The sequence below is a fragment of the Contarinia nasturtii genome, unplaced genomic scaffold (genome assembly GCF_009176525.2).
Source record: "Contarinia nasturtii isolate CC-2019 unplaced genomic scaffold, AAFC_CNas_1.1 Cnas_scaffold_810, whole genome shotgun sequence".
In the NCBI taxonomy this organism is placed as follows: Eukaryota; Metazoa; Arthropoda; class Insecta; order Diptera; family Cecidomyiidae; genus Contarinia; species Contarinia nasturtii.
This window is the reverse complement of record NW_022198157.1, coordinates 672,443-694,896: the sequence shown is the minus strand read 5'-3', so window position 1 is coordinate 694,896 and position 22,454 is coordinate 672,443. Positions and strand designations below refer to the sequence as shown.

At 35.1% G+C, this 22,454-nt stretch overlaps 1 protein-coding gene across 2 annotated transcripts in view; it reads right to left on the bottom strand.

The window, feature by feature from the left end:
• Positions 1-22,454, bottom strand: part of LOC116341981 — a 113,729-nt gene that overhangs the window by 54,076 nt on the left and 37,199 nt on the right. For both annotated transcript variants that reach the window (XM_031769434.1, XM_031769435.1), the window contains exons 4-5: positions 15,267-15,411; positions 9,165-10,543 (exon numbers count right to left, since the gene is read on the bottom strand). In XM_031769434.1, coding sequence (XP_031625294.1) covers positions 9,165-10,543; positions 15,267-15,411 — 1,524 coding nt within the window. The remainder of the gene's footprint in view (positions 1-9,164; positions 10,544-15,266; positions 15,412-22,454) is intronic.

Below are 22,454 nucleotides of genomic sequence, written 5' to 3'. Positions count from 1 at the left end.
TTTTAATGTCTTTGTAAAGTTTAATGCTTATCGCCGTGCATTTTGCATTGCCGTGCATGTTCGCTGGCGTATTCAGTATTGAGACGATTTTCAGCGAAAAAGAAAAGAGATTACATCACATCCTCTCTCTTATAAGGCGGTGTTCGATATTTTGTGTTGCTTCTTTCGCCTTTCTTTTATTACAGGATCAGTGTGAATATTTTTTTTGTTTTCGGTTCATTTCATGGTGTTTGACATAGATATAAAATTAACTATTAAAAATCACGAAAAAAATGGAAACGTCATAAAACGATGGAAAAAATGAACATGATAGAGAGTGTTCAATTTATTCATTTACAGTTGTTTTGGGGCTTGTATAGTATACGACCTTTGGCTGTTGTCTGCCTCAATTTCTACAGCACCATTTAATGGCTCAAATATTCATAAATCATTTTGACAAAGTATCATGTTCCCGTTCCCTTACTCATTGAGTAGATCTCAACATTCTACTTCGAATTGCCATCAACTAAAGAGTGCTTTTTGTTCGCACGCCAACCAGATTTGTTTCTTCTTTTTTTTTTCTGTACGAATCGTTTAACTAAATTGATCATAATTTATAACATGCAGCAATTTTCAATGAAATTACTCCAAATAATTCAGAAGATTCTCGCCATTTTGCCGGACCATTTATCTGGATGAAAACGATGGAGAGCAAACGGCAGCACATTATTGCTGACGGAATGGAATATCAAAGCATAGGACAAATACCATTTTTCGTATGCTTTCAATGATTATGTCAGCTTTTTAGTTCCGTTACAAATCAAATTGTGTTTGTAATTAAGATGGAGTGTTTATCTTCTCTTGAAGTGATACATCTAATCGCTTACAAATGGTAAATAAATGTTTTGTCGTAAATCGCAATTTATTTTCAAAATGACTTTTGGCGGCGATACAATACACATCCGTTTTGCACACGCAAAACAACGGAATTCAGGACCCACCAAAATTTAATGTAATGCCTTTACGCATTATTGTGAAGAGCGGAATTGATTGATTTTTCGTGAAGCGACACAATGATGATGGAGACGGAAAAAGAACCGGAGAGTGAAGCGATTTTCACATCAATAAAATGAAATTTGAGCGCCGATAAATGCAAAACATGTTTTTGACGTACAACGAAATTCAAGCCCCGAGCAACAAAAAGATAAAAACGATTTTTCGAGTGTCATGTATTTTTTCTTTTTTTTTTTTGGAAAAATTACCAACGAAACAAATTCTTTGACCTATATCATTTGTCCATTCAAATGAGAGATGGACATTTCGGTTTAATTTGGACAAGAATTTGAGTCTCGTTTCATAGTTTTGGCGACTGTCCAAATGCATGAATTCCTGAACGATTTTGGCTCGACAATTCGATCGACTCGCAGGAAAGTAAAATGTCGATTTATCATTCAGTTCAGTCGGAAACACAGAGAAAGATGAAAAGGGAGGAAGAGATAGATGGAGAAAAGGAGAGGCAGCGATTGAATCGGCTGTAGAATACGAGTTCAAGTAGGCTGTTGATTTTTAATGAGGCTACAATGAATAATCAGCCTCGTTATGACATGAAAAACCCAATATTCTCTCTCATGGAATTTCGAATATTTCTCAACACATCATTTTCGTCCGAGCTTTAAATGCAATAATGATAAATCGAATGGTATTTGCCGGATTTTCAGTGAAATGCCATCATCGTTGTGTAGTGAAACCATCAATAAATGGTTCTTCGTTCGGCGGAAATTATTCTCGTTCAGCACTAGAGTATCATTTGTTGCAATCGTATGCTGTGTTTGCATTTCGTTTAGAAAGACACACACAACACTCCAAGCGTTCACTGCACATCTGAATAAATAAATGAAAAAAATGTGAAACCACACAAAACTATCACTACGACTGGATGCTATTAATCATTTGGTTGTGATTCCGATAGTATCTGCAGTGTGCGGTACTACGTGTGCACATACGATTCTAATGGTAAGAATTGGAAATGCATCAGTTTTTGCATTCTCGCAAATACAAAGTGAGTTGATTAAAATTGAAATTTCAACGATTCGGCGTCATGAATATGGGAACGTCATATTCGATATTGCATTTCACTTCAAAACAAATAACAAACCAATGTAATGATATTTCTGTGTCGAAACGCCTCCCGCCCAACAATCAGATGCATGAAATAAATTGAAATTAAAATCGTTGACATGAAACAGATGTAGCAACGATTCGGAAACAAATATGTGTCAAAAAGCTCGTCTCGTCGATTGATTGAACATTTTTCATATGAATTTTCAATATAAAATATTCGAAACACACAACATGAAAATTCAAAAATACTTCACATTACAAAACTATGTGCATCGGCACACATTATTCATGAAACATTGCATGAAACTCTATATCCACCATACTCGAAACGAAAATAGTTTAATAAATAAAGGAATTTTGCACATATTCACTTTTTTATGAAGTCTGATCGCATTGATTTTCTTCCGTTGTGCAAAAATGAAAAATCCTTTTTTTTTTTGTATCAAAGCGATTACAGAGATTACAAGCCGACTTTTTATGATTCTCTTGTTTTATGAACACTTTTTAATCGACCGAAAAAGTTAAAGTTTTACATCAATTTAGTTTTCAAACATGATTTCAATTGGTCTGTTCAATTTTTCTCTTGGGTGCCGTTTTGTGCCAACAATGGAAAATAATCGCATTCAATGGCACAAACAACAAATTTTACAATTACTCAGCACACTCAAAACCAAACATATGGAACGGATTTCCGAAGCGGATTCAATTCATGCGAACATAGTTGAATTTTTAACCATTCATTGTAACTCTCTCTCTCTCTCTCTCTCTCTCTCTTGCACACTTCGTCCCTTTATCCGCTTTTTTTATTAATTTGCTGACACTTCAATTTAACTTTTGCAGTTGGTGTCAAAGGAGCGGTTGAGAAATGTGCCAAAACATGAGAATGGAAAATATCAAACCACGAGAAAAAAGCAAGAGCACAAAGCGAGTTATGGACACGATTCATTGAGTACATGAAAAACGAACTTTTGGCAAACGCGCTGAAAAGAACCGATTTAAAATGACAAAACTTTAAGCGAATCGATGTGAAATGCACAAAATTCAACTAAATAGGATATTGACACGATGAATTTCGAGAGCTGCTTCAAATGTTTTTTGTTTTTAATTTTATTTTCGATCACTGTTTTTTTGCGCGAAAACGATAAAAAATAATAATATTGTAATTAAAGGAAACTCCATCACAAATTGCAGCTGTCATAAATTGTATACCTTTTTTTGACGCTCAACACAATCGACATTAATACCGAGCACTCGACGAAAACAAAAGCAACGGAAATACAATGACCGTAATAGCAACACACATCAATGAATTCTTCGGGCCAGAAATGTTTTGGATAGTGTTTTTGTTTTTAGAATTTCTAGCGATTCTCAGTAATAGAATTGATAGTGTTGTGCTGCTAAACGAACATCATTACACGTTGATACGCAACAATAAACTGAATGTTTGAATGATTTGGTAGAAGTTAACGTCCATTCACATCGGGCCTGGAAAATGGTAAGTATTTCACTCATTTTGGAAAATTGAATAGAGAGAGAGAGAGAAAAGGAAACACGCAACAAAACAAACATTCTCTTATTCACTGCAACGCCGGTCTTTGCGACAACAACACTCTGTTGACACTCCTTTTCAAAAATGCGCAGATGAGGTGCTCGCTCACTTATTCGTTCCAGTGATGGATTCAAGCACACACCGCATAAGCACAGATGAAAATTGATGGAAAATGCTCAAAAGTTTCACTCATCCATTCCAGTGTGTGGAATTGTGTTGAGCTTGAGTTACAAATTGGATACCGAACCATTTGCCATCGGTGAAATTGTATTGCTACACAACAGCGCTGTGTACCAATTGAAACTATGATGGTTGGGAGCGATAAAAGTTCTATCATTACACATAAAATGTGTGTAGATGTGTATTTACACGCTGCCATAGTGCGTTTCAGTTGCAACGACTTTTTTCTTCTTCGTCGTCATATTATCGGTACATTGATACACCCCAAATGATTGGTTTTATTTGATGCCTGTAACGTGTACAACTGATACAGCTACAATGAACAGAGATTGTGTCTATAAATTGGAGCGCACAAGAGAACCATTCAATCGATTTCGTTTTATTTCTTGTGAATGGTTGGTCCTGCGGGAGAGAGGGGCGATGCATCCGACATTTATATATTATATACAATGATTTTGAGCTGTGAATCTCGATCAAAATCAATTATCTGTTCGTTCACATTAAAATCAGTCTGATAAATGCATTAATGCTGTTTTGCGCATTTTCTTGTGACCACTTCGTTAACTTTGTGCGGGATAAAACTTTTTTCCAAGTAATTCAAGTGACGCACAAAAAATACTATGCTTAAATTCATCACTTTTTTGTCATCGTGATGCAAGTTGTTTTTTTTATTTGTTGCCAAATGCATTTCATCTTCAGATTCAACATTTCCAACTGCTGTACATTGTATTCTCTTCTATTACTATATGCGACATTAAACATGCATTTTTATTCGTTTGTTTTATATGTTTATTTCATGTCTTTTGGTCATATTATCATGATGATGCTCTCAATGCCAACCCATGAGCTGATGAATTTTATAAAAACGATATTTGCAAGGCTATTTCCACAAATTGCTATGCTTGCCATCCAAGTGCTCAAAAACGGTAACGTTTATGTAATCTCACATGGCTGGGCTATAGATTACATATGTCGCTATCGAAAATGGGTCGTTGATGGTGCCAATAAAAACGAACCATCAAATAACAAAAAAAATAAAATAAAACAAAACAAACAACAAGAAAACGAAACGATTTCAGAAAAATGGATAATGTTGAGATGCACGAAATTCATGCTGATTGGCAACTTGTAATAAATCATTGACGAAATGTAGTCGCTTCCATTCGGACTTGTATCGATCGTCGAATTGCGTGCAAAATAGTCGTCATATACAGTCACCGAGACCCGGAATCGTGAACATTTACACAAAGTTCACGTGGGACACGTTCGCTGCTTGGATTGTAAATATGTCTTTTGTTCTTTTGAATGCTCGGGTTCACAATGCGACAGTAATTGCATGACATGTGTAAATATGCTCGAACACAAATTTTCACCTGAATTTCCTTCAGTTTGAAGCGTTTAGATCGGAAGTATGGCACTCAACAGGAGGCCGATTCAACATACGCTCGTAATTGTTTTGACGAATTCAATATTGAATCGGCAAACTAGTCTATAGTGCTTTTGGCATTGCAAAATTATGTTTCACACCGCATGCAAAGATTCGGTTTTAATTTCGCTTCATTTTCATTTTGGAAAAACTGACAAGTGAATCGCTTTGAAAGAGCTATACATTTTCGGTGCATTCATTAAAGTGTAACAAAAAAGCCATGTGCAAGTATATTTCAAAGAAATACTCCCGGAACCGGGGCGGTAATCGTAGCTCAAACATTCTTTGTTATGTTCTGTTGAACATTTACTTTATAAGCATTTAATATTTTAGTTTCGTTACTTATGCACCATTGAATCAATTCATTTTTCACCATTCAGAGTAATTTTACAATTTCGAACGCATCAAATAGACCAAATCGTTTCCGCTTATTTTCATTTCGATAAATAAACAATTCTACCTTGTTTGATCTACGACGAGAGAACATTTTTTTGGGGGAATTGTAGTAGACGACTTCCATTAGGAGATGAATGTGATATCATTTACAGATATTAGCCGAGAAAAAAAGCGAGAGAAAATAAGATGGAAAAATGAAAATATTATTAGATTAAATTTCATGTTCACATTTGTTTCACTTTATCGGGATCCACTTTTTTGGACGCATTTATTCATTAAACATGAGCAAATTCGTTCGTTCTTTTTTTGTGGTATTCGCTCTTTGTTTACATTTCTGTCGTTTGGCCACCAGTAAAACGTTCATACATTGTACATGCTGAACGAAACGGCTGGGAAATTGTGTTTGATGAAACGAAATGTAACAAGAATGAACGGGTAAAAAAAGAGTTAAAACTTGGAAAAAAACTGACATAGATACATAGACAGTGAGTGGAAAAAAACAACTATCAATTTAATAATGTACATTACAGAAGTACATTGTGCAACCACTGGCCTGGTACAAGGTCCAAAACCGTCGGGGTTGGTCGTATATCATGCAATATGTGCTATTGGCATTTCACTAGAACAATTTGCACAGTGTTTTTCACATGTCTTTTCGTTCTCGTTTCGGTTGTTTGGTTCGTTGTCTCTCGCTCTCGTTCTGTTCGTAAATGGTTTAGACATAAAATTCATTAAATTCAATTTACAAACGTTTACCAGTGCACTCTCGCATACAGAAATGCTTGTGTGGCCTTTCATTCTCTCGCTGTCTCTGTGTTGCGAATGAAAATCGGTTTAAGAGGAATCGGAATTAATATGATGTAATGTATTCCACATAACACGTACGATATCCACTCTTCATCATGCTCGGAAAGCGGCGCACATGAATTTAATCGAGACATAGAGATCCTTTTCTATTTTGCCACTCACCATAGGCGCCATATTGCCCACTAACCAAAAGCCAACACCGTGTTCATCAGTTGATCGGCTTTTTTCCCCATCAGTTTTTTTTTGCTGTTGTTCATGTGTATTGTTCACAGTTATGTGCATCTATTGCTCATTGTGGTGGTTTGGCTATGGCTGGTTAGTAAATTCACTGGAAATTTATGATGTCGAATTTATGAAGTGTCCATTAAATCTTTATGGGATTCAAAGTGAAGTTTTGCCCGGATTGAATATTTTTGGGTATCCGTTTGGTACAGAGATGATGGATTTCGGTTGAGTGGTATATACTGGTTTGATAGTGTGTATATCCGAAAAATATTTGCTGGCAAAATAACATTTTTTTTTATGCGGAGCGGTAATTTAACATTCTCTACAAAATTGCATTGTGTACACACTAATATGTGAAAGTGGATAAGCTCGTATTCGTCTGAAGGATTCAATTCATCATTTCAAATCTACTAAATCTCATTTTGGGTACATTGTTTCGACAGCAAAATTGAAATCGAAGTACTTTGCATGGCGTAAATATAGAAATATTATCATGGAGATGTACATATCGTACTTGACAGAAAATACATATAGTGTATAATTTGTTCTTGCCAATTTTTGTTTGCCAACAGCCATTATATTTGGTTTGCAGACACCAACCGATCTATGCCTTGAAAATGATTTAAATAACATCCAGCAGCACAATTAAGTTGTTGCCGCACAAAATGTTCACAAAAGTTTTGCATATATATAGAATTTACATGCTCTAGAATTTATGCTGTTGTTTTCCATGTTGATGATGTGTATACCAAATATATTGCACACCACATGCATACGAGAGTAGTGCAAAACATCTCAAGAATGCTCGAACACTTCCTCGATGAGTGTGTAATGTGAGAAACCAATTGCTTGTCGAAAAATCAAAAATCGTTGCGAGCACAAAAAAAAAAAACAAAACACAACTAATATTCACCCTTTCATCTCTCGACATCATCATTATTTGGTGCAATATTCGCATATAGTTTGACGCTCACAAGAAATTCAGACCGATGAAAAAATGGAATGAAAAATATTTGCAATTCCGTCAAACATTCCCATCCCGTTTGTCGACGATTTTGGTTTCAAATTTTATGTTTGTGTATTTTTTCTCTATCTCATTTTTTATGTTGTTGCTGCTAAAAAAAACTTTGAGCGGATTTGTCTTCTCGATTTTATTCCATTATTGATTCAAATTAAATTAAACTGTCAAAGTTTTTCGCATGGTTTTTTTTTCGTTCCTTTTCATGACAACTTCCGGCACTGTTTTTCTCTCGTTTGCTTTGGTTCACTCAGTTGCGTTGACGATGACAGCGATGCATCCAGTTGTCATTTTTTTCATCGTAATCAAAAACAAATTTGTATTCGCTGAAAAATATTTTCTCGATACAGATAAAGGGATAGAGAAAAATGAAAAAGAGAAAATGATGTTGTTCATGGAACATTTGCTTGTATTCTTTGCATCCGTAACCAATAAATAAAAGCGAACAAACTACGCACATAAAATTGTATGCACAAAATCAACGTAAAAAAGTAAGAAGAAATGGAAAATGTTCTGCACGTTAAAATGGTTTGAGAGATATGCAGCAGCAGAAGCACCATCAATAGCGGCAATGGAAGAAATTCACTTCATTTACATATACGAAATAAAGTTCAAAGTGAAATGCAACGAGATAAAAATGGGATGGATGTTGTAATGCTATTGTAAAATCGCGATGGGAGCCGTTTACTTTTCACTTTTTCGTTCTCTTCTTCACTTGCTCTTCGATGGAAAAATTATTTCTGAAACGGAAGACTTCGAAGCGGCAAAATTAGGAAAAGCACTTTGTGCCCGATGAGAGTAGAGTCGATGAAAGCAAAATATTATTTTTGTATGTTTGTGAAAGCAACGAACGAAAAAAAAGATTCCCTCGTCATTTGGTTTGTTCGTTATGAAAAATCTTTATTTTTTTTTTTCTTTCAAAAAGATCAATTTTTTCTTCATCATAACTTCAAGTCGGAATTTTGTTGATGGAAAGAAGCATCTGCGCTTGCATTAAACTTTGTTTGCGAATTGTACACTCATACCACGTGCTGAAGCATAAGTAACAAAAGTAATTTGTTTTCGTGCATTTACAAGGATTTGAGAGAACAACACGTTCGGATTTAACTTTGGAAAATATCGCAAATTGTCATTTTTATAAACTTCAAAACTAAAACTTCTCAATCTAACAAAATTATAGTCGGATTTCGCATGTCTAACTTCTTCATTGAAATGCCACTAATGCATTTTAAATCATTGCGAATGCTTGGTGCATCGATCGCCACATGGCATCGACCAAAAAGATAAATTGAATACTCTGAATTTTGGAGCTGTTGCAAAAGTGAATGAAATCGGTTTGATCGTCCCACACATAAATGGTGTGCATTCTCATTTTCCAAACAGCAGGATGTTTACAGTATCAAAAACTGGCGACAATCGGTAACTTTTCTTTAACAGCAAAAAACTTTGTTTGTGTCACTTACCTTGTTGGATGAGCGTGCCAGCGATGGTGAAGGTGATGAAGAGACAGTTTGTTTTAAACATTGTCGACTTTCGCCCACAACATTGTTTGACGAACGGAAGCATTGTTCGTCTGCATAATTTTGGTTGTTGAAATGACGTTTATCGTCGATGGTCATTTCCGATGATGCGGATAACGATGAAAAGCCACTTGTAACATTTACGTGCTCGAAACTACTTGAATTCACACTACCACAATGGTCGTTTTGCTGATGTTGCGAATGTACGCCACTTACTTTGTGTATATTTGAATTGGAATTTGACGTCATTGTTGCCAGTGTTATCGGTGCTGTTGCTGTTGCGGAATTTAACCGTTCATTATGAGAATTTAATTTCGATGCAACTTGAATTTGTTCGCAATGCGGTTCGGGCGATTTTTGTTCAAATTCAATACTTTGTTTTGTGTGTTTGTCTTGTCGCGGCGAAGACAAGTGCTTTTTGGACGGCTCAACATAATAAAATGGATGCGAATGATACTGTTGTTGCTGTTTTGACGATGGCGGTGGTGGTTGATGCATTTTTTTCGATATGACAGATGGTGATGGCGGTGCCATCGTGTGTAAACGCTGTTGAATTTCTTGCGGCTGTTGCCATTTCAAGCATCCATTGACTTTTTCACTATTATTTCTCAAATTAAATTTGCATAATGGTTCGCCGACAGAATATTGATGATTCGACGCTGATATTGTGTACATTTTTTGAATACTGTCAGATGATGGTGGAGCGTTTATTGCCTGATAGACATTCTCCACCGTATCTTTGTCATTGTTGCCATTTGTTTTTGTTATTTGAACATCATCATCGCCATAACGTGCATTACCGTTTTCGACACGTTTCATCATATTTTCACCGTAAACATTTAAATTGTTTTTCGTCGAATCTCTGGATAAATTTCCATTTTTTTCATAAATTCCCTCGATGGTGTTATTATTGTTTGTTGTCATTCGGCTGGCCGGTGTTGGTGCTGTTGCTGCGGTTGTTGAACCGTAGATGCCATTACGTTTATCGTTGCGCGGCGTTGGCAACGGTGATTTGGGACCAGTTTTTATGTAATACCAATCGCTCAATTGTTGTTGCTTCGCTAAATCTTTGTCAATTGTTGTTGAGGACTGTGATGTTTTCGGCAACGGTGGCCTTGGCGGCAGATTTGGCGTAATTAAATCACCATTTATTACTTCAGTTTCCAGTTTTCGATCATTGTGCACATATGGTTGGCGACATTTCGGCTGCAACATACAATTATTCCCATTGAAATAATTGCCGCTGTCACTTAGTTTAAGTGTCTCTAGTGCATAATTGTATTTATCAAGTGAGTCGTAGCTCGAGTACGAATCGGGCCGACCTAAGGGAAAAGGAAAAAAAATATATGTTGAAAACTTTACTTTACCTCAAGTATACTATAATTAAGTAGAAAAATAGCAAAAAAAAACAGTTTTCTTCTCGATATCATCAGACAAAGGCTAATTGGATGTGACACTTAAAAGCCTTTCGATTTCTTTAAAGGTTATTCTCTCTCGGTTTACTTGAAACTTTCTAACTAAATCAATATCCAATTATATCTACATAAGAAGCTCATTTTTTTCTCTGCTCAGCAGCCAAATTGATCGAACACTCGCTTTTAAGATTGAACAAGTGCATTTTTTTCAACTAAAAAAACTCGCGAAAAATTACTAATTTCAGAACAAACGAGTTTTGACCGAGTTTTCGATCCTTTTTTCTAATATTTTGCATTATTTTATATAAATTCATTTAAACAAAAAGTCAAATCAATCTACGGCATTCCAACGAAAGGAATTCATAATTTTTTGTGAAATATTGAAGCAGTTTATACGTTTGAATACTGTTGAAAAACGCTCAAATTTAGAAAGAAATTTTTTCAACATTATTAAAAAAAACTTGAACGTAACTGGTACCTGTTACAAGGAACGGAATGCAAAACTTTTTAAGTTTGTTGTGCTAGATCATTTTTTTCTCAGAATTAATTCTGATGTTATTATATTCAAACCATTTAAATTTCCTTGCTATAATATTTTATGGTATTTTTCGTTCGTTGAAGATTCCAACGGTTAGAAGGCACCGGAGAATGAAATGCCACAATAAGTATGAGTAAATAAAATAGAGTTGTAAAATAAACTTCGAAAAGAAAATACCAAATGGAGAATGGGGATGTTGTTCTCATGTTACTTACGAGCAGCAAATGGGGAAATGTAGAAAAGCTCTGCAATCATTTCGCTTCGAAAAATGTCATGAACTGCAGTTTTTTTTTGTTTGCCTTAAAAAGGTTGATAATAAAAATTTCATCGGAATGAGAACGGAAAAAGAAGCCAGAAAAATGACACTGCATGTATACGCTTGGCACACGGAACGAGAAGTCATTTTGTGGGAGAGGCAAAAACAATTATCAAATTTTGATTTTCCGGCTGCATATTGTGTAACATTGTTTGTCGACCGAAATCTTGCTTGTTTATTTAAATGAGTTGTATTCTGGTTTACAAAAATGTTTGCCATTTTTTTTATTCATCGTATAAGTACAACAACACGATAAACATACAATGTACAAACCAGAAGAGAAAATTCTTTACATAAATGAATGCTTGGAATGGAAGTAAACATATTCATAATTTAATTGGGATAATTGTGAGCAGACATAGAAACGACCCAGATGCAGATGCGAAGCAAATCCAAATTGCACGTTTTTTGTCTTAATTTCAAACTGAAATTGTGACAATGCGGCGGTGAGACACCAATTTGAAAAGTATTTCACTTTGTAATTGCAAAACTCATCTCATGAAAATAAATTTAAAATGATGCAACCGAAGTTAGTTTTTAAGGTGTAAAAACCATATATTTTTTGCTGGATTCAGTTTTGTGGAAAAGTTTTGGCAATTTGTACACTTTTTTTCTGGAATTTTTTCAAAACTACAATTTAAACTTTATCAAAAAATATTGTTGGCTCGAAATTGGGACTGTTGTCTGATTAAAATATCATTTTTCGTGGGACATAAAAGCATTTTAGCTTCATTTTATTCTTTTATTCAAACAGAGTGTAACAATTATTATTGTTTAGAAGCGGAAACAGAAGTGGTGGCCCTTTTATTTAATTACTTTTTACCCTTTTAAATGGAGAAAAATGCAATGATGACGTGCGCTCTGTTCAAAATTCATTTAAATGTTGGAATTCGGTCGTAAAATTAGGACGAAGAGAGAGAGAGATATGTAGGAAGGAAAGCGATGGCACAGAACATAAAAAGCGATGTCGGAAGTTCTATAGCATGGTTGCTCATAAAAAGGCCCCCTTTCATCAAATTACATCAACTTTCCATAAATCGTCTTTGAAATTGAGTTTTAGATATTCATATTCTTGTCTTATTCTAAAAAAGCGGCCCATTTTCTTGCTTGTTTTGTATTAGACATTTTTACATCGCAATTTTATTGCACAGTGTTAAGTTTTTATGGACTAATATCATTGTGTACAATCAAAATTGATGGACATTTTCCATCACGCTCAACACTTTTTGGCCAAAATGCTGATGACTGTCGCTGCTGCTGCCACACGAAAAAAACACTCACATATACATTGCAGAGCAGCATCAACTTCAACACTTTCAAAAAATTCTGACCGTAGATTTTAAAAATCAAAACGATGCACAAGAAAAATGCCTATGAAACTAGTTTTTAAGAGAAATGAGATTTCCTTTTTTCCCGGCGTTCTTATTAAATGCAGCATTTTGAATTTGTCTGCTTAAGAAATGGCATAAAATTTTCGCTGAAATGGTCTGGTGGCAATATTATAGAGAGAATATGTTGAGTCAGCAATAAGCTAAAAAGAAAAATGCAGAAGATAAAAAGAACCAGATTCGCTGCACTTACATTTCTATTTTGGGCCAGATTTGCAAGGAATGTTAAATAGGTTTTGAGATGTGTTCACCTGTGACGACTATGGCGACGTCGACGAAGACAACGACAATGACAACGGTGGAATTTCTCAAGTGTGAGCAAAGAAATGGTTAAAAGAAGAGAAAAAGAAATTGCAAGAAGAATGGTTTTTGGGCCAAAAGAACAAATTATGCAACATAAGCCATAGAATAAAATGGGATTAACAAAGTAGACACATACGAAAGAGCTAGCGGCGAAGGTGAACGAAATGAAAAGATTTAATTTTGTATTTGGACCACGTCCCGACAATTTTGGGAATTTAAATAAAAATATATAATGCTGCGCCTATATGAAAGGAAAATGGCATTGCGATCTGCAGAGACAAAAATACTGATATGATATATGAAAGAAACATTCCAAACGGAGTAATATATTTGTGAAAAATGCTGAAAAGTATTCCATTCGGTACACAACAATAAATTCTCTCTCTCTCTTTTCTCTCTCGCTCACTCTGAGTATTGTGCAACGTACAACGTATGGTGTTGAGATACGAAGCATACTAAGAAGACGAGAGCAGTTTGGAAAAACATGTAGCCACGCTTATAAAAACGGAATACATAAATTTGTTCAATGTGGATGGCGAAGTCAAGCATCTTTTTTTTCTCTCTCTCTGCTCAGTACACTATTTCAGTGGCGGAGTAAAAAAAAAAGTCCCATAAAGATCACATACCGTGCACGAGAATTGGTAGTCATAGTTTGTGGTATGCAATTTTGCACATGTATATAATGCCACATAGTTAAGAATTCTCTTGTTGAAAAGCTTCAAATTAAATAATATTTAAAAGGCACTCTCAACTTGAACACATTCGGGAACGATAATAAGCTAAAAAGTAACACAACCACCACAAAAATACTTTATAGAGTAACTCATGGAATGTGTAGTACGGATAGAAGCCCGGGTATTGTTTCATATTCACAGTATAATAATTTAATTTGTGGAAACATTCTTTTTTTTGGCAAATTGCTAACGAAGTAAGATCTCTTAATCTCTTTTGACATCGAATGCAATTTATCCGGTAAAAACAAAAGCGAGAAATGACACTTTGTGAATGGCAAAACCAATTCATATATTCATCAAATGAACTTTTTCCATCCGTGCCGAGAGAATAGCGGCAACGTTACAAAAACAACGCACACACACACAAAATAACGATAAAGAGAGAACGAGGTAAGGTAAATATGAAATCTGTCATATTCATCAACGTAACGTTATGTGTTTAATTAAATTCCTTAGGTACTTTGCGCTGAATCTAGGTTTTATGTGTTCCGTTTGGGATATGTATGACACACGATAAGTTGGAATATTCTTCTGTCTTGTCTCGATGAAATTTTCGCAGCATTTCTTTTGTTTTTCATTTCATTCCGATACACACATACACACATTGATTCCGTATTTTGTTCGTTCAGATTCAACGATGTAGATTTTAGATAGAGGATGTCGAGCGCTTGATCTTAACAACAACTGCAACAGTTTTTTTTCAGCTGTCTGTTTCGTACGATGAGCATACCATTTTGAAAGAGAACACGTTTCACAACTGAATAACCATTTTCTGCAACGGTCGAAGCTACTTAATTTCGATTCTCGTCTTTCTATTGCCTGGCAAATGGCGCTTTGTTAAATTTATCATCGAACCATCGCATGGGCACACACATACACGCGTGTCTATGTGTGCATGTCGTTCCAATCCAAATGTAAAGTAAATCCGTATTTGATTTATAAGCGATCGTAAGTTTTAACGACGTTTTATGTCACACAATTTACGCTACGCCAAATATGTGCCAAAGTGAAGGTTATCGATATGGCAAATCTGCCGAGCGCATGAATCTCGATGAGCCGAATTCTCTCACGAATGCGACACAGATCGTTGTTTTTCATCTTCACCAAAGTGAATCTCTTTGGTGCTTTTTCTCTCCTTCAAAAATTGATTTTTTTTTCTTCTTTTATGTGATTTATGGATCTTGGTAACAGCACAATGCGAGGCTTGCAAAAGCTTACAAACTAGTTTTTTATACGGTTGTGATCGAAAGCAAATCGAACGAAGAATTTTAAAATTCAAGTTTGACATCGATGTACAATCGACAGTTCGTTTTAATTAACCGCATTGTTGCAGTTTGTTGGAACTACTTACTCAGATAATTGGCTGGTGATGGTGGACTAGAAATGCTGCCACAACTAATCGAATCCAAAATTCCATCCAAACTCATTGCATCGGTTGATACGTTTAACGGTGGCCGAACAATAGCCGCACTGGATGCAGACTGCTTCAGTAGATACTGTGGAGAAATTTTCGAATAAAAAAAGACTCAGATTAGATTTAAAGTAAATTTGCATTGGCAAAACTTTTCAGATTGATTCAATTTTAACAACGCATCTCGACGACTACATGAAGGGTATGCTTAACATTGCTTATTTTCAATGCGCTTTTTGCGACCTAAACTTGCTCTCTCCCTCTCCCTCAATACTAACTCATTCTCTCGGGTGGTGAATATGTGTCTGTTGTGGTATTCACGACAATTTATGAACAAACAAAAGTGTATCTCAATTTGTGTTGAACTATTGAAAATCAAACAGAGCCAAAGTTTTATGAGCTGCTCTATGAAATCTCAATTCCGGTATAAATTCATATGTACTCTCTGTACATGAAAACGGGAGGGCTTATTTGCAATTTTACGCATGCTTTCCAATGTGATAATTCAATTTCAATTTTAGGAGGTTAAACTTGTGCCTGGGAAGAATGCCAGTTCGAAGAGACAGAAAGAGCGAGATAGAAAGTACTTATCATCGATGCAAAATTATATATGGTGTGGTAAGAACGTGGTATTTTGCTCTCGACTTAATCGATTCTCATGTGAATTAACTTCGAAGAATGGATAATATCGAAATGGTTGTGTGAATAGTTTTATGGCATGCCAGAAAAGTTTCGATAATTGAAATCAGCTCAATCTCATTCACAATGGGTAAGCGAGAGATAAAATATGATATTATGCTGAGATTTAATTAATATAAATAGTAAAATGCTTTTGTGTGTGGCCGTAATTCGACTTCTTTGATTGGAATATTTGCAAAATCCCACCAGACCGAATGTGAAACTTCTATCAGCGCAAACATTTGGCCATAAATTTTCTGTTGAATGTGCTATCGTTTTGTCGGTCTCTGAAGAAAAATTGCGTTAAAACCGCTTGCTGAAAAGCCATTCATGTCAAATGATAATATCTGTATAGGCCGTCGAAAACCATCACACTTCATCGAGATTTCGATCAGTAGTCGGTGTGATTTGGCGTGCACACAGTTATCATCAAACAGGTTGGGTGGGACCATCTATCACGACTGAAATTCGGTTGAGTGTACACCAAAGTCATCAATCAACAATAATATCTTTGATTCGGCTCATCGATAGAATCGAAGCATTTGTTTCACATTTCCACAAGTGAAACATGTCGGAGATATTTTTAGGCTGATGCGATTTCAAAATGTATTGTAAAAACCACAACAAAACTTTGTCTTTCCATCCCTTTTGGCCAAAATCGTTTGCACACGTCATCTGCATTCAGGCGTAAGCATTTACGAAAAGTATGTGCTTTCGATAAGAGTTTTGCTTACTTGTCTACCCTGACATTGGCAGGAATGCAACAACAATGACATGGCTATAACCATGCCTTGTATACGAATGACGAACGCCAGTTTTTCACTTTCGAACCGCAGAGAAAGTTCTTTGAAATCAATGTTGTGGCTTGAATTGAATCTATGTCGTTTATAGTCTGGAAATTTGAATCTGAAATTGAAACAGCGAACGCAATTGCGATGAATTTATGAAATGGCACGAAACCACTTGAATATTGATCAATTTCACATTTGATTTGATTGATTTAATAAAGTTCTTTTGTGGTTTGTTTCGTTTCGCAAAGAATTCTTAAGTTTTTTTTTCTTCTTCTTCTCTCCAATTGTGATGCCATTTCATATGCTCACACAAACAGTGTGTCGAATTGAATGACGCTTGAACCTTTCACAGTCAAGGTTATGGCATTTTTATTCTTTCAACAAAACAAACAAAAACTGCCAACGAACTCAATTTGGCAAATTGAGCGCATGAATGTTATACTTCGTAAATAAATCACCAATTGTTGATACGGCGCATAAAATTCAAAGTCATGCACTTGAAAGAACGTTTGCCAAAAGTAGTTAAATTCCCAGCGCTCATTTTATTGATTGCAAATATTAAAAAACCAAATTATCGATGACATTGATGAAGGAGAAAAAGATTTTTACTCGATAGATTTTTACTTAGAAAACCAACAAAATGTGAATGCAAACACTCAAACCACCAACGTTCTCGCTCTACGATGCACAGTTTTCCCATTGACGATGTTCACATTGTCACCTTTGCAATCATTCATATTTCTTGTTCGCATATGTCTTCTCGCCAATGTTCAATATAGATTGGCTGTCAAATGGTGCGCTTGAAGTCATTTCTTTTCTCGCTTTATTCAAACCAATTCTTTTTTTTTACTTGAAAATGACATTAATTTTAGCATTCATTTGATGTCGAAGTTGTTCGTTTCGAAAGCCAATTGAGTGTGCTGCAAATTGAATTGACATTGAGCAAAGACAAACAATATTCCAAATACGCTTTTGACAAAATGCATTATTCGCATTTGCTTCAAAGTTGAATAGGATCAACATGGCTTTTGTGTCACATAATTGATACTCAATAATAGCGTATATTAGTATACATTTAACTGACACTTATTTCATTTCACAGGTGTTTGATGAGATTATGTATAATGTATAACACACACAGCATTCAATCGGCGAAACAAAACAACAACATAACATTATGTCATTTTGGCATAAACGGCAACAAAGCACCAAGAAATGAACTCAACAAATCTCAACAAATTTCACATATAAATTATTCATTTACGAAAAATATAAGTAAATAAATTGGTAAAACTTGAGCAAATATCGTAGATTAATATCAATTTTGCAGCTGCTATGAATGTGAAAGAAAGTGAATAAAGCAATAGGTGATTGAAAACCACTAGCGCGTATGGTGCATCACATCACTAACTAAATCGATGTGCATTCGAAGCGAAGAAGTGCGAAGGCGTTACTCATAGTTTGAAGATTTGTTGAGATGTATTGTGTTTTAAGTCGAAATAAATAAATAAGAGGAGAATAAAACGAAGACCGAGCGAGTAAATACGCCTTTTTGTGCTTATTTCACTCACACACAATGAACGTAAATATTAAATTCGTGCCATGGACCAACTTTGGAAGCGAATATATGAGTGGCAAAACCTCACACAAAACACAACAGCCAACTGATATTATTTATGTACTTGAATGGCACAATGTCGTAGTTCATTTAAAAAGCGAATGTACGGCTAATGCCTTACAATATTGATACGACTGCATCACATTGAACCGCATCACATAAATTTACTGCGCCTTTCTCCTGTAACAGCGAAAATTTCTCTCTTGGAATTGAGCGCCGAGAGAATACATCGAGATGATGAAAAAAGACAAAAAAACACAACAGCGATAAAACGTATTATTGAACGGGCAGAATTTGTGATATGCAAGTGCGACGTATTCCGCCGAAAAGTGTAATAAATCATAAGAACGAATCTGTGTATTTATCTGGAGAGTGGGTGTACGCGCAATGAGCATTTATAAATGTATGTTTAGGCGCGAAACACTCAATTACTAGCAAAATAAAAGAGTCGAGAACGAGGGACTGAGAATTCCAACTGGGAAATGGGCTAATGATTTTGTTATTGTTGTTGTTATTGCCAATGTAGATAACAATTTCTGGCACATTCTGAAGATGTACGTTCATTTCGATCATATAAGACGGCTCTATTAGTTCCATATTATGCCAGAAATCACTTCAAACGAAGTTTAACTACGCATTTACTTCAATTTAGCGTCTATTTGATTTGTTTTTGTTGTCCTTGGAATGTGGTTAAAATACCCACGCCATTACATTGGGATATTGATCTGGACAATAGTATGACTTTGATATGATGGTTGGCGTTCGTAATGGGCCTTGTTTGAAATGTCGCAGTTCATCTGTCACTATTATTGAAAGAGTGTTTGGCGAGACACAGTGTCTCGAGTGTATTTATTGTGATGTGAAATGGTGTGTATGTGTATTGTGTTTCGATGAACCCGTAATTCAAACAAACACTTAGAAAACACAAGTTGTCACACACTCATTGCGTTCAAATGCGACGACAAAACCACATGTTTGCCAATGTTAACACTGTAGGTAAGTGAATTTGATGGTGCAAAATCAAAATTCATAATTTCCAGACGCACGGATTTTCCTTTCATGTCAAAAAGACTGAAGACAAAAAAAAAACATGTTGTGCGTACACATGTTTGTATGAATGAGCATGATAAGCTTGGCTTTTGTGCGATGGTGCATAAGCACCGCATAAAAGCATTCAACGCGTTTTCAGTGAGGTCTAGTGCACATTTTAACCATTCTAACCGTGTTTCGCCGTGCCACTCTGGCTCGAATGTGTTTATTTGTTCATTAAAAGATTTCACTCGGCACATACGAAAGCGATAATTATAATTTATTCACTTCAGTTGCGAGAGACTCTTTTCGGCGCAATACGTGATCGTATTAAAGTTGTATCGAAGATTGGCGATATCGTCTTACAACAACAAACTGAAAAATACAGTTACACAAGTGGAGAGTGGGTTGAGTAAATGAATGGGTGCGAAATATGCGCTGCCGCTCAATATATTAAGCATACTTTCATGTTAGAACTCCAATACCAAGGGTGCAAAGGTTTATGTGGATTTTTCATGGTTGACGTATATGCATGCATTTTGCCGTTTGTTTTATTTGGCTACATGTAAGTGACTCAGAAGAAACCAACCAAATGTTCATCTTTTAATAAGATTTACGCGTTTATTAATTTTTTAGCCCGTAGCAATATTCAGCGTCACCAGCAACGGCTACATACGTGCTAAGCTGCAAAGTTGCTCACTTTCGAAAAAGCATAAAACATTTTCATGAAGTGTATGTGTGGTTGTGCGTTCAACGCTGTGGGAAATATCACATTTCACGCGCGCCGTCTTGCCGGTAAAATGAGCCCGACGATTGTGCAGACAATTGGGTTTTGCGCGTTGGCTAATAATAAGAAATTATACGGCGATGGAAAATAATCTTCACTTGGCTTCCACACAATGCCTTATCTCTGAGATGTGAAAACAAAGAATTAGAAAGAGAGAGAGAGAGAGATGGCGAAAGAGTGAACTCAATTTTGAAATTATGGAATCGCTTATGCTTTAACTTCTTATGAAGTCATTATGAATAAGCTTATTTAAGCACTACCGTTAGACACTAGTGTTCAAACACTTTTCTGTCTCTATTTACATAGTTTTACGAGGTTTCCCATCACTTCAACGCCGACTTTATCAAATTAAGCATTCTCTGAAGGTACTTCAATTCTAAAAGACCCAACCATTGAACAATATTCTTGGTCTTGCCGCATACATTTTGTAGAACGATTATTTTCATCGCGAAGGAAGTCAAAATGGATTGTGAAATGAAGTGAAAACAAGCAAATTGCTTACTTCAAAGAAAAATTCCCTGAAACCATTATATTTTGCATGGGGCGAATCACGCTAGTGAATACTAGAAAAACTAGTAAATCTAGTGCGAAGAATGACGTCACAAACGAAGCCAACTTCACACCAAAGGACATATAATTTATATGAAAAACTACTGAGAGCCAACTTCACGCACTAGAATTTTCTAGTTTTCTAGTGAATTTTTATCAAAAACTAGATGCACTAGAATTTAGTGATTGACCCCATGATATTTTGTATGGATAACTAAAGCACCACATAAATGTTGCACCCTTCGAAAATAAACATAATTCGCAAAATGGACGCAACTATAACAAAATTATTTGCAACTATTTGGATACAAGTAATTTTGTTGGTAATAGTGAACTTTTCAAGAGGCAACCAACTCAGTTGAACCACTTCCTTTGACGGACGAGTACCAATTTTTAGCCTTTTAAAATGTTCACAGACAAGTATGGTATGGCACTCATAATAATTGAATAAATAATGACAGTTACTTTACATTTCAACGTTCAATAAAGACTGATATTTCACTAAATCTGGTCCTTTATGGGAAAAATCAATCAAACAGATTTGATTAAATAAAAATGCAATTGATAAACTGTTACTTTTCAGCAGTAAAATGAATTAGAAAAGTAAGTTTAACATTATCATCGATACGCTACAATAAGCATTAAAGAGTTGTTCAACTTTAAATTCATCTCTATACCGCTTTTTCCAAAACTTGACAAACAAATTGGATACGTATCTCATGATATTGATCCACTCTCATCGAAATTGAGTGCATTTGTGAAAATGACCAACTCACGCATATTCAAGTTCCCTCTTGTTTTGTTTGTTTCATTTATAATGCTGGTATCGAAAATGTTTAAATGCATGATATCACTGTACGATTCTGATCCAAAGCACAGCCATTAAATACTTCAAATTTGATGAAACTTCAACTAATATTGATGCAAATTCGTTTGATCAAATGAATGGGTAAGAATAATCATGAGCTCCAAACATTATTTAAAAAAATACTGATACAAGACGATGAATTAAAATAAATGAGATACTAACTCGCGTTTAAAATAAATCTGATACTTGAAAGATATTGAAAATAAAAGTGGTATGTATCACATTTATTTTCAATTCGTTCAAGTATCAAATTTATTTTCAATTCTGGCTAGTATCTCATTTATTTTATCTCATTTGTGCATTATACCGAGTCTCCGAGAGTTTCATATAAGCCTTCCCATGTAGATGGTAAAAAATCGTGAAAAATGAAAAAAATAATCAAATTTTTTTTCTTCGATTTACAAATACTATTCAATTTTCTGTACCATCTGGTGAAATCAGAATGAAAAAAATCGCATTCCCCAGAAACTCTCGGAGACTCGGTATAATGCACAAATGAGTTAAAATAAATGAGATACTAGCCAGAATTGAAAATAAATTTGATACTTGAACGAATTGAAAATAAATGTGATACATACCACTTTTATTTTCAATATCTTTCAAGTATCAGATTTATTTTAAACGCGAGTTAGTATCTCATTTATTTTAATTCATCGTCTTGTATCAGTATTTTTTTAAATAATGTTTGGAGCTCATGATTATTCTTACCCATTCAAATAATAATAATAATATATATTGGGATAGGCCAAAATAAGGTTGAAAATAATTCGGTTTATATTGAGTCTAGAGTTCATTTAGGTCTGTATTA